Source organism: Myotis myotis, unplaced genomic scaffold, assembly GCF_014108235.1.
Source record: "Myotis myotis isolate mMyoMyo1 unplaced genomic scaffold, mMyoMyo1.p scaffold_m19_p_4, whole genome shotgun sequence".
Classification (NCBI taxonomy): domain Eukaryota; kingdom Metazoa; phylum Chordata; class Mammalia; order Chiroptera; family Vespertilionidae; genus Myotis; species Myotis myotis.
In genome coordinates, this window is record NW_023416346.1 from 49808154 (window position 1) to 49821808 (window position 13655).

At 36.1% G+C, this 13655-nt stretch overlaps 1 protein-coding gene across 1 annotated transcript in view; it reads right to left on the reverse strand.

Moving 5' to 3' along the window:
• The window catches only part of PAK3 (p21 (RAC1) activated kinase 3), a 125374-nt gene extending 119699 nt beyond the window's left edge, over positions 1-5675 (reverse strand). Inside the window, exon 1 of the mRNA XM_036305986.1 lies at positions 5480-5675. Coding sequence (XP_036161879.1) covers positions 5480-5654 — 175 coding nt within the window. The 5' untranslated portion in view covers positions 5655-5675. The remainder of the gene's footprint in view (positions 1-5479) is intronic.
• Between the last annotated feature and the right edge of the window lie 7980 nt (positions 5676-13655).

The window sequence follows — 13655 nt, forward strand, 5'->3', positions numbered from 1 at the left end:
TTTTCAAAATGCTGACACGTCGAGCTCAAAAGGTTCGCCATCACTGTGCTAGGCTGTCTAATTAAGCACTTTGAACTTAAATGCCTCATATGTAAAAAGGGGATAATATGGAATGGTTGTATGGATTGAAAGACTCAATACATGTATAGTGAATGAAATTCAGCTTAGCATACAGGAACTCATGGTAGATCAGTCAGTAAATGGTAGATCACTTCTTATTTGTCTTGATTTTATTTATATCCAACTATCTTCTAACATTCCTCTAGGAAGAGGGGCCTTTACTTCATTCCCAGGCTCACCAGCTTCCAAATCTCTCTGGATTCCCACAAACAAAATGTACATAAACTGTGCTCTCTAAGGACATAGCCCTTCACACAGTATTGCATATCCTCTGAAACACACCTGATGCTCAAGTGCAGCACAGAACTGCTATGCATGCTTCAGAAGACACAGATATCACACAGAATATGTCACCTGCAAATGCAGCCTCACCTGCTTCTTTCCCATATGTTCTTCCAATTTTCAAGTCCTTAACACTGATTTTTTTTTAGAGGTACTATGCCATTTTCAGAGTCCTGGCAGATTCATTTACCTCACTGCCTTTGTAATTTTCTCATGTATTTATTTATTCATTCATGTATTTATTCCCCACCTTGTTCCAAAATGGCTATCAGGTGGCTTACAAGAATACACAAAATACAAATGATAGTATAAATTCAAAGTAGATAAGAAAGTAAAAAGGGAGCGGGGAGATAGAAACAGCCCTGCCTGTGTGGCTCAGTGGATTGAGCACTGTCCCATGCACCAGGAGGTCAAGGTCATGATTTGATTCCCAGTCAGGGCATATGCCCAGGTTGCAGGATTAATCCCCAGTAGGGGGCGTTCATCAGGCAGCCAAGTGATTATTCTCTCATCATTGATGTTTCTATCTCTGTCTCTCTTTCCCTTCCTCTCTCTGAAATCAATAAAAACATTTTTTTAAAATCTTAAAAAATGATAGGAACATAAAATGGAGCCTGGAAGAAAGCTAATACAAAGCACATACACACCATAGAGTCCCCATGGCAAGTGCTATGCATGGGCCACATATTTGGCTCCAAGCTTTCTAGTAGCCAACAGAAGAGAAACCTAGTAAATGGTTTCTAGAAACCAACAAAAAAGAAGTAGTCTCACACTTCACAGGGTACATAAAATAAAAACAAAACCACTTGTTAAGGATGTTCTTTTCCTGATCTAAGTTCTGAAAACTTTCCTATAGTGAAGTATCATAAAATGGTGGTAAATTATCTCTCCAAAGTTGCTCTAACATCATGATTCAGCTCTTGGAATAGTCTCCAATAAAGATAGTCACTTGAAATTACATCTACTACTACTTTTTTTTTCTACCTATCTCTTGAAATTCCATTTGTTCAATGAAATGTAGTTAAAGAGACTTCTTAAAACAAAACAAAATAAAACAAACAAAAACATCTTTCACCAAAGCAAGTATTTTCATTTAATTAAAGAAGTAGACATTGTGACATTATTTATATCAAAAATTTAGAAAGTTCCCCAAATATCCAATGAAAGAAAATTATTAAATAAACCATGATGCCACTATTGCCAATATATGATGAAATATTATACACTTCAAAAATAATATTATGAAAACTTTTTAAAATGTAGGAAAACATGATAAAAAATGTAAGTGAAAAAGCAGGATATAAAATTATATATTATGATCTCAACTATGTAAAAATATCCCCATATATAGCCACAAAAATGGAGCCTGGAAGAAAGCTAATACAAAGCACATACACACCATAGAGTCCCCATGGCAAGTGCTATGCATGGGCCACATATTTGGCTCCAAGCTTTCTAGTAGCCAACAGAAGAGAAACCTAGTAAATGGTTTCTAGAAGCCAACAAAAAAGAAGTAGATCTGTGAATTTGGGTGATTTCTTTTCTATTTGCTTGTGTTTATTTTCCAAAGGTTTTGATATTGATGAAAAACTTCTCTATAATGAGGAAGAAGAACTAGGAAGAAAATACCAACATAATCAGTTATCACTGGTCTATGGAGTTATGGGCAGTTTCAATTTTTCAATTTTCTATAACTGACATATAAATTCTAGTCAGGAACAAAGTTATTTAAAGAAACAAGAATTCTAAAATCTAGCTTTTTGGTTGTTTGTAAGGTCCAGAATGATGCAAATCTAATAACACCTCACAATCATTGAGCACTTAATAATTATAAAATTTATTTTACATTTTAATAATTAATAAATTTATTTATTTATTTTACATTTTAATAATTAATAAATTTATTTATTTTTAATATTATTAAATTTATTTGTAAAAGCATCCTGATATTTATAATTATATTTGATTATCAACAATATCTTGTGAGATAAGCTAGATATTACTCTTCTCATTTAACAGGTGATGAAATTGAGGCTCAGAGAAACTAAGTGACTAGCTCAAAGTCACAATAATCAGTGACACAGTTAGACTTAAACCCAGGCCTCCAGAGCCCAAGTCCAGTATTCTTTATATTCATTCAAGACTGACAGTGGTGTAACCTAATCAGTCACTGAGAGGCAGAAACATAGAAACAGTAACCACTCCCTACCTATAAAGATGCTACTCTTGAATGACCCCCAAAGTAGGGGAGTTCAGCTGATGAAATTATGATTTTAGGAGGTTAAAAAAAAGAGTAAGAAAAGTGAGGTTACATGTGAATTTTGAAAGCCCTCATAAATACTTTTTTGCACAATAAAATAAAACAATAACAACAGTACATTATATAAAAAGAATGAAAGTTTACATAGCTTAAATTAGTAAAAATGACAGGTTCTACATAGTTTCCATTTTAGATACTGAAATGATTTCCAAAGATAATGAAGATGTACCACTCATTATGGCAGTGGAAAATGGGAGTGACAATGAAGCAATGAACAGAGCTGGACTATTTCAAAATCATGGCTCTCCAAACTCTCAGAGTCATCTAAATCCAACCCTAAAATTGTAATGATTTGCTTGTGGTTTTAGCTCTATCAAGCAAGTGAATTTAAGTGGTACAATCTCAAGTCTTTTTAAAAGACACCTTAGCACTTTGATATAGAATTCAAATTAAATCATTCAAGCTTTTCTGAAGTCAGATTATCAATTGTCCAACACTGGTATATAAATGGCACTACTTGATAATTTAGGCTCTTGCTTTCTTCCCATTATGGTGTTGTCAAAAGACTCTTAGAATCTCCTTATAGAGTTCAAGTAAAGCATTCAACCTTCATCTGAATGCAGCTTATCAGCTTTCCAGCACTGGTATTTGATTATTTAAGTCCCGCTGAAGATGGTTTCTGTCCAATGTGACATATTTTTAGGCAGCAGAATACCTCTTTATATAATTCTGCTAAATTATTCAAGCTTTGAAGAGGTAAGGTTTGACATGTAAAGGTATCAATTTTCCCTACTTTCTTAGGGAGTTGCTAATCTTGTTCTAAAATATTTGCTTCTATTGCTGCAGTTCCATAGATCCTAAGTATCTTCATCATCACTTATGCTAATCATCTCTGGAGTATTGGAATTTTTCTGAAAGTCATCTTCTAGCAGCATCGCATCATTTGGGTTAGTGTCAACAGGTTCAGATTCAACTTTAGCCAATGACTGCTTGTGTCAAATGTTCATCTGCACGCATAGGTTCTTCTTGATCCAAATATTTTTTCAGATGGGACTGCTGAAAGATATTCCACCATATCTAGCCAAATTTTCCCTCAGGTTGTATTAATTAAAGGCCCTGTTAAACTATCAAATTTCTCTTTTATTAAGAATATAGCATTAGTGATGGTGTAGGAATCCAATGCACTAGGATCTTCAGACAGAGGAAACTTTGTGAAATTTTGAACAACAAAGTTATATTATTAACTTGGCATTAAGTCTTCTTGAACGACTGGATTAAACACTGATCTAAGGCCTCAAGGAGTCATCCTGGCTTTTCTGTTTGCATGAAAATGCATCGGAAACTTGGCTAGGTTTTTTCTATTGGGAAGATTTTGGCATAGTTTCATGTAGAGTAGTAATGATTTCACTATGAGGTCACCTGAAGTAGTGGCACAAACCACAAATGTAAGCCTTCCTATTTTTGCTGACCTCATACTAGCATCAGTTGGCTCCTACTCTTCAAAAGAGCAAATGAGATTGTTCAAGGGTTTCCAAAACATGGTGGTCTCAAGAGCACAGATTTGCACAGAAACATAATCCCCTGCTTCAATTATTTTCTGCAATTGTGGCAGATACAACACAGAAGCTGCAGGCTCTGGTAGTTCTTTCTTTGGCACCACTGTAACATAAAACTTGGTCTCCAGGTCATGGCATTCCATAAGTTTCTCAAACTATCCCTTGTTCCTAGCAAATATTTTTTCTGGACCCATTTCAGTGTCTGAAAATATTTCTTCAAAAATTTCTCTTACATGGTCACAGATCCCATACGTGGAAAGTGTTTCCTTATTATTTTGCTTGTATTTAATACAGATGTTTAACATCATCTCCAAGTTTTCCATCCTTATGTCACAAGGGATAAAACATCTCTTAAGTGATACAGGTATACAAGAGACAATACTGACCTTAAAAGAATTTGGGTTTTCCTTATAGTACAAATTATGGATTCATTAACACCGTGAAAGCAACCTATGAAGCCGTTTGTTTTGCCTTGAAGAAGCAGATGAGGAATGTTCCTTTTCTCTTCTAAAGACATCACCCTTCTTGCCCTTTTGGCAAGTTTCTGTGGTAACTGTCCCTGTACATCATCCACTCTATTCTGCCTCAATAGTCACATTTATAGAAGCCATGTTTAAACTTTAGGCTAATTAATGCAACCTGGCAATTACTTACTAGATATTTTATATCCCCCAGTGTTACAAAGTGTCAGCATATGATATTTAAGCACCAAATGGTATTATGAGCAACACAAGGATAAATAATAATATGCTGTTGTAATATCCAGTGCAAATAGGGCTGGTTGTGTAGGGGACAACTGACAGAAGATGAGAAAGAAAACAAATGACTTGGACTGACTCCTGTATACTCAGTTCAAAATTTTCACAGCTGTCAAAAAGGTATATAGAAGTAAATCCACCTATAGTCCAATTCCAATAAGGAGAGCTTGCAGTTTAGAAAAGATTACTGTAAATTCTTCTCTAAGTTATCAGCAATAAAGTCGTTCATATATTCAAGACAGTATTATTGCTATGATTCCCTTGGCTTAACACTATGAATTCAATATGATGTAAAAGGTAAATACAACATAAGTATATTTTCTGTATACCACAGTACATCAATCAAACATTAACTTCTGGCAAAATGCAACCTCTGAAGAAGTAGACATAAATATCAGGCAGCCCTTAAACAACTAACGCTCAAGAAATGACTACCCAAGAAAGAAAGTGACAATGAAAGAATAAACTAGCCCCTTTTCAATGCCCGGCCACTGATACTTTACTTTTATCCCCTCCTCCTGGGAAGATAGAGCGAAGCCTGGCTTTCTTATTCTTCTCTTCAGGGGCCATGGGAAGCGGTTTGGAGCTGTGGTTGAGTGCTGAAGAATCCCGATTGTTACTATTCATCCTCAGTGGGGGAGCTGGGGGTTTCTCTTCATTATCCAGATTGTCAGACATTTTCAGTTACAACTAATTGCACAGCTCCTAAAGAAGGAGGAGGAGAAAACAGGAGTTAAGAAAGGAGAGGTCTATAAAACAATCTAGTAAATATAGGGATTCTAATATCTTAGAAACAAAGGTATTGGTATCATATTGTCTCAGGTTTTTCATTGACCATTTTGAGGGGTTTCTTTTCTAGAGGAAAAGGTACTGCCTCCTTAATGACCAACAGCGGAATTTCTCAAAGAGAAAAGTGAAGGCTATGATTAATCGCTTTTCAGTATGCACACACAAACACATAAAAGGTCCCTTCCTTTTCTCACGATGAAACTCTATTTTCTGCTGTACACCAAGTCTTTTCATGAACAAGTTACAATCTTTCTTCTTTAAATATTCTATCCTGATCATTGCTATGGTAGGGTAGCACAACCTCTTCAGAATCCAAAAATGACACAGATTTGGCTGTTGATTTTAATGGCCCATAAGAATGATGTGTTGAGTGCTTTGACATTGGGATGCCTTTGGTGTCTGATTCTCACTTGTGTGTACCTGATCTACAAAATATATTCTACTGTTTTATGAGAAAGAACTGAGAAGCAATCTAGTAGCCCTGGTAGTTTCATCAGAGTTTGAGTATACAGATAGAAGAAATGATTTCCCATCTTCAGGTAGCAGGTAGAAGATAAAGCTGAACCAAATGTCACCATAAGCAAAGAGGAGCTCCAAGGAGAGGACCACTTCCTGAGGAGACACTAAAAGCTTATTCATGTTCATATTTTATGTCTTGGAACAGGGAACAAAGAAGTTGACAGGGGTAACAGGGTTTCAAGAATCTGTCTGGGTTTTAGCAACTTATTTGCTCTTAATTTCATTACTTGTGCATTTTGTGCTTAGGGCTGAATATATTTGGGTTTTATCCCACTGGGAGGGTAAAGTGAACTGTAAAGCATGGACTTCCCAAGGAAATGTTTCTGTTTCCAGCTGTTTTCCTATTCCAATTCAAGTCCTTCATTAGGGACCTGAAACTTGCCATGGCAAGTCAGGTGTTAAGAGTAGCTTCCAAGTAAATCTCCAGTTTGAATACAAGAAAAATCAAATTTCATTGCAACAAAATCTCTGTAAATTCAAATATTAACTGGCACTCATTTGGGAGCAAAAGAACTCTCCAAACACAACTTAGCACATCACTTTATCCCAACAATATTTACTATAAACAAATCTAAGTACAACAATAAAACCAGGATCTCCTCATTATCTATTATAATGAAAAATAATCTATTATAAATATTTTTAGCTCTTTAATTGTTACAATGCTTATTGTTTTCAGTATTGAACTCTAATTAGGTTACATCATGTTATGTAGAAAATTTTTTAATTTTACTATGTTCTAAGTTTTCTCAAATATATACAGCCAGTGAATATTTAAGAATAAGTGATTATTGCTCAGTGGATAGAGCGTCGGTCTGCGGACTGAAAGGTCCCAGGTTCGATTCCGGCCAAAGGCATGTACCTTGGTTGCAGGCACATCCCCAGTAGGAGGTGTGCAGGCGGCAGCTGATCGATGTTTCTTTCTTATGTTTCTCTGTCATCAATGTTTCTACCTCTCTATCCCTCTCCCTTCCTCTCTGGAAAAAATCAATAAAATATATATATTTTTAAAAAAATAAGTGATTATCAATAGCTTCTCCATCTGCATAGATGACTACCAACTAACAATGATTGGCTTGATCTTGATTTGGACAAGAGATCTCTTTTCCGTTCCTAAGTGTCATGACTGCATTATCTTAAAAAATTAAGAACCATTCTGTGTTGTTGTTTTTTTCAGTTAGCATGATAGTGAAAATACTCAGTATTAAATGTTTTGTCACAAATGGCAACAACTTGACAAGTCTCACATTTTCCTATGTAGGTGAAACTACAGTATACAGCAAAATTAAAACTAACTGATGTCAAGGATAAGGCCTACTCATGGATATACTAGTGCCTATTTTAATTAGAATATGAAACTAGTGCTAATGGGTTTACATTCCCTTTTGTATTTGATTTTGGTCCTTCTAAATTCACTGTTTCCCCAAAATAAAAGTGAGTTTAAGACCGATTTCATTGGTGGCATTATTCTGTTTTGGACAGATACGGTTTTAACTTAGTCACTGAGAAGAATTTGCCACCAGAAACAAAGCACTATTTTTTCTTTGGTTTTGTTTGTTTGTTTTACTTTTCTCAGTTCAAAAATGATGTCTGAATATGAGATTATTAAATAAAGCTCAATTATAAAAAATCTAACTCATATGATACTGAACTTTGGTAAAAAAATTAATGAAAATTTAAAGTTATTGCAAAAGAACTGTGTATTTAAATAGAAATACCTAAAAGAGAGGTTTCTGAAAAATATATATCACAGGGAGAGAGGAACCACACTATTCAGATAATACATATTTTCTGATGACTGATTACTTGAGATGAAGAAGTCAGAGGAACATGCATGGCCTCTTTAAAATGGTATACAGAGCTAGTCTTGCACAATAAAAGCAAGTTAGAGTCTAGGCCAGTCAGGATTCTAGGGCACCTATGTAATTGAAAATACTAGACTCCTTTGTTCTTGATAAATGGGTGTGGCTAACAAAGTGGCCTTCTTTGTTCCTAATTAAGGGCTCTGTCCAGAGACTCACAAAGTAAGTGCCCAGTTTTTTTTCAGGATGCCTGATTATTTTGACCTTATTTGACCTGGTATATTTTAGGTTGGGAGACAAGGGCTACTTGTAATAAAAAAGAATAAAAAACTCATACTATACTTTCCTATATTACACTAGAAATTCCTGACTAAAACGTATACCCCACACACTTGATGTGGTCCATATCACAGGTATCTTCAAAGGACCTGGCTTATATAACATACTTTCTACTGTCCAGTAAATTAAATTTGCTTCAATTCCATTTAAATCATCAGAAGATTATAAGAGGAGTTGAAACAAACATTTTATAGGCATGAAAATGAAGTTGAAGAATTTTTGTCTAGTTCCACACCAGGAACATGTAGCGTGAACCAAATAACCACTTCTTTAACCTATATATTTCAGATTTGGTTTTCCTCGAATTGTCCTCTTACTAGAGGCCAAGTTCACGAAATTTGTGCACAGGTAGGGTCCTCAGGCCTGGCCAGCAATCAGGACCAATCTGTGGGGCGACTGGAGGGGTGATCAGGAGGCCCTCGCTGGCACTCGCCTTGGCTGGCCAGGGGCCTGCAGGCTGGGGGAAGCTCCTGCATTGAGCATCTGCCCCTTGGTGGTCAGTGTGTGTCATAGTGACTGGCCGTTCCACCGGTCATTCCACCTTTTGGCCGATTTGCATATTAGGCTTTTATTATATAGGATTACTTCAGTTCTTTACAAGGTACAACTTATCTTCATCTTCTTCTAATGGTTCCAAATAATTCTGATTTGATGACAAGAGAATAATGCAGGAGCATCTTGTTATCATTAACTCAATTTCAAAGCAAATGCTTCAAAGCACACTTTTAGAAAACTGATGGAGAAAGGGTAGGAACCTGTAAGGAAGCCTTGCTGCTAATGTATTTGTTTCCCAAGTGGGAGATATCTCCAACTATTCCATAAATGTAGATAACAAGGGGGATTCCATTATGTTATGTTTATAAACAATGCCAAATTACCAAAGCAGGTTCCTCCCCTGATATAGCTTTCTACAAAACGTACTGTTTAATGGATTGCTGGTTCAATCTGACTATGATGTCATTATTTCCAAGATCTTGATAGGGACTATTTTGTTTGGGGCAGCTGTAGGCTCTATTTAAAGAATTGTATAAAAGCACCATTATTTTCTAGGAACCCAATTAAAAAAATGTTTATCTTTAAAGTTTAACTGCCGTCATTCCCTTCTGCAACAGAACAGGAACTTACAAGTGAGTGGCACATTGGATCTAGCCACAGGGCATTTGTTTAACTTTTAGAACTTGGCCCTTAGCATTGTAGAGAAACAGCTAACTTTAATGGACAACCAGCATCAAAACTGTTATATCTGTTCACAGATTGATTTCATACTTGAGCACTAGGTTTTTCACAGAGAATTCAAATGGCTTCTGTAAATTGTATATATTTATAATCCAGCCCCTGGGACTTAATGAGGTTCACCAGCACTCAGTAATTACAATATAAATTCATCAGTAAAAAGAAGTGAGCCTCTTGTCTCATGATAACCAAGGAGCCTAAACATCCCTTTTGCAGAGTACTGGGAGAGATTACTCCTCTTTCCCCCTCACTCATCTTCTTTTTTTAATCTCTCCCTTTCCCCTCACAAAGCATGAGGGCACGCATGCAAAGGCCCATATAGAAACACATACACACTGCTCTTCACTGACTTGGCTTTTGACACGGAGATCTACTGCAAAGAATTTTAAAGGAATCTTTTTATGAAGATGCATGGGACTTTAAATGAAATGATTAGGAATTATAAATAATTTTCCATCATTCTCTCATTCCTCCAAAATGCATTATCTTAATCAGTGCAGTGCCAAGGTATACATAGAATGCCCCATAGTTAAAAAAAAGGCACCAATTTGCATATATCAGGAACCAAGGGAGAGATAGGTAATCAATTGTACTCTCCCTAATGTGGCCAAAATTCATACTCTGGCATACATGTTGAATAGGATGCAACCAAAAATGCCAATCATCCCCATTTGCCAGAGGTGTTCTATCCTGGTGTGTAAAAAATGAGTCCAGAAATACTATCCCTACAACTTGCAAGGCCATATATTAAGCCATAAGCAACCAAAACAACTATTTTCATCATATCTGGTGCCATCAGAGACAACTGACATGTCTGCATTATCCTGTCTGATTTTAAAATTGAAACAACTGTTTATTTGCATAGCTTACCAACAAGAAACAAACTAGTACTGGCCTCCTTTCAAAAACAGAAGCCCAGGCCAGCAGATGCAAAGCTATGATCTAATTAATCCAGAGGTAAAGCTCCTAAACCACCATCCACACAAGGTTATTACTACAAATTGGTGAGCACACCAATATTCTTAACATCCTTTTCATATCAAACTAGAAGCAGTGGTTCTCAACCTTCTTAATGCCGCGACCCTTTAATACAGTTCCTCATGTTGTGGTGACCCCCAACCATAAAATTATTTTCGTTGATACTTCATAACTGTAATTTTGCTACTGTTATGGATCGCAATGTAAATATCTGATATGCAGGATGTATTTTCAGGGGTCACGACCCACAGGTTGAGAACCGCTGAACTAGAGGATCTAACATAGGAATGAGATGTAGCCTAGGGGAAATTTCCAGGGTGAACTTCCCAATGTTTCTGAGATACCTACATAAAAAACGGGGTTGCAAGATATTTTGAGCTGATGACTGCCAAACTGACAGGAGTACATAGGAAAGAAGATGGATTTTAGGATCTCAAAATTAAAGTAAACAAGTCAAAGAACTCTCACTAAGTTAAAAAGGTTAATAATACATGAGGGTATTTCAAATTTTTACAATTTGAGAAATCTTTATAACAAGAATTAACTCTACACATCAAGACAAATTGAAGATTTAATGAGAGCTTACAGACTTTCAGGTATGAAGCAAACATAGATTTAAAGTCAGCCAATGTCTATTTAAACAATGATATCAACACTGGGATTTTTTTGTATTTGAAGATGAGGTTGCTTTACTATCAGAATGAATTGTACTTTGGTGGCAGTAAAAAGGATCTAATAGTTTCCTGCCAGTTCTTTCCTGGGCTCCCTGTAAATAAAAGCATATGTTTTCAAGATGGCTACCTGAGCTTCCACATATTGCCAGGGACTGGGAAACAAACTCTGCTTCGCTAACTAGCCTACATGGATATTAAATACATGTTATATTGGACACATTATTAGCAACTGAACCAACTGGCTCAGACACTGACTGACAATGAAAGAAGATGTAGTGGACTGGTTTTAATTGCCAAAAAAAGTAATTATCTAGCCTTTCACAAAGGGGACAATGTACTTTAAAAGAAAGATTATACGTTGTGTTGCATTTCTATAGCAACTTGCATCTGAAGATTTTGAGTGACTTTTCAGACATTAATTCCCACAATATCCTATGATTCAAAAGTGTAGAGAAAGAACATTTATCTCATTTTACAAGAAAGAGTAAAAGCATAGTCTTGGCCTCCAGTAGTTCCAAACTCATACTCCCATTCCCAGACTAGGTGGGCAAGAGACAGTTGACCACTAACCTTAGCCAGCTAGATGAGCCCAACTGAGAACTTCTATCATCTTCTTTCAAATTGCACATAGTCATTGTACATGTCATTCCCTCAGTAGATCATAAGCTCCTTGAGGGTAAGACCCCCTCAGTCATAACTGTAGCCCTACAACTTGCAATACAGTGCTGCCTAATACAGTGCTTTATCCCCAGTAGGCATTAAATACACATGTAAGGTAATGACACTGAACTTTATACGTGCTATGCATTTGTTGCAGTAAGTTTGTCATAAAGTCATATAAGTCTATATGGCTACTCAAAGCAGGCCCATATTTGGAAATATGGGCACTAGTCTAACTGCCAAGAAATTGGGCATGATGAAGAAACCAGCTACCATTATTAACACCTCTTTTTTTTTTTACCATATGACTTTGTCATGTCAGTAGAACTTCTATGTCTTGTTCTTGAGACAGACACCAGCATGTAAAGAAGGAAGTAGCATACCCGCTTTCCGCATGAGGAATTAAAAGTGTATAAAAGTTAAGTGACTTACCCAGGATGACAAAATAAGTGAAAAAAACGGAGACTAGAATTTCAAACTCTTCTCAATTCCCTTTTCACTACACTTATTCAATGTGTATCCAAGTAAAACCACAAATACACACACACTCTTCATATATACATTTTTATCTTCCCAAAATATTCATATGAAACTTCAAGCTTTTTCACTTAAACCCACTTCAGGATGGTACTTACTGATTTCAACTGCTTTTCTCATCCAAAGACCCAAGGATAGGTGATTTACTGACAGAATTCCCACAGGTTTCGTTGGCCGGTAATACCAATTCTTAGATGGCCTTGCTTTGGAGCTTGTCTGTTCTGGGGCACTCACCAAGGGAGCTCTGCTACCAGAGACAGGGGTGTGCTGTTTCAGAAAGCCTTGTCTGGGAGATACCATTACAGTGTGTAATGGAGGGAAGCCATTTCTAAGATCATTTGATCAGGAGGAGCTGAGCAACTTGTTAGGCAGATTTACAAAAGCAGCCAGACAAGCAAGGAAGGTAACTAGCTCTTTTTACAGCTGCCTAGTTTCAATCTTAGATCCTACAAAAGATAACTAACTACTGACACTCATACAAGCACACTCACATAGAATAAATTTATTTGCTTTCATATACACAAGCAAATGAGGTAGGTTCTGCTGTAGTCCTGTTTTCTGCTAATGGAAATCTTTATGAGTGATTTCCATTGTTTTGAGCAACAACTTGACATTAATTGAATCCAATAAGCCAGCATATTATAGTCGCAAATTTCAATGATAGGTTGCAAATAAGGAAATTGATAGGTAGACCCAGCTTCTAGACCTCATATACTTCATATATTATGTGGGACAAATAGTTCCTTTTCCAATGACTTCTTAAACTTATAAATGTATGCAGCACCATACTTTATTATTTATTGTGTAGGCTACATGAGATAATGCCAAGAAAATGCTAATGATCATCTGACGTGTATTTATGTTTGCAAATTGATACATTATTACAGGTTTCAGCTTTCCATGTCCAACATCGATGCTTCTACAAAGAGAAAATAAAATGCCTAAAGAGCAGAGGTATACATTTTTTAAGCATAAAAAAGTGACAACCTTAAAAGGTGCCTCAAAGAAATGTGTGGGGAAAAGGTAAGGAAAGTAAAATCTAGTAATAAAATATTTCCTAGTTCTCAAAACAGAATGTAGAAACATATAACGCATTCAGATGGAAAAAATAGATGCAGACTAATAGCCTAAGTGAGCAGATATGGTAA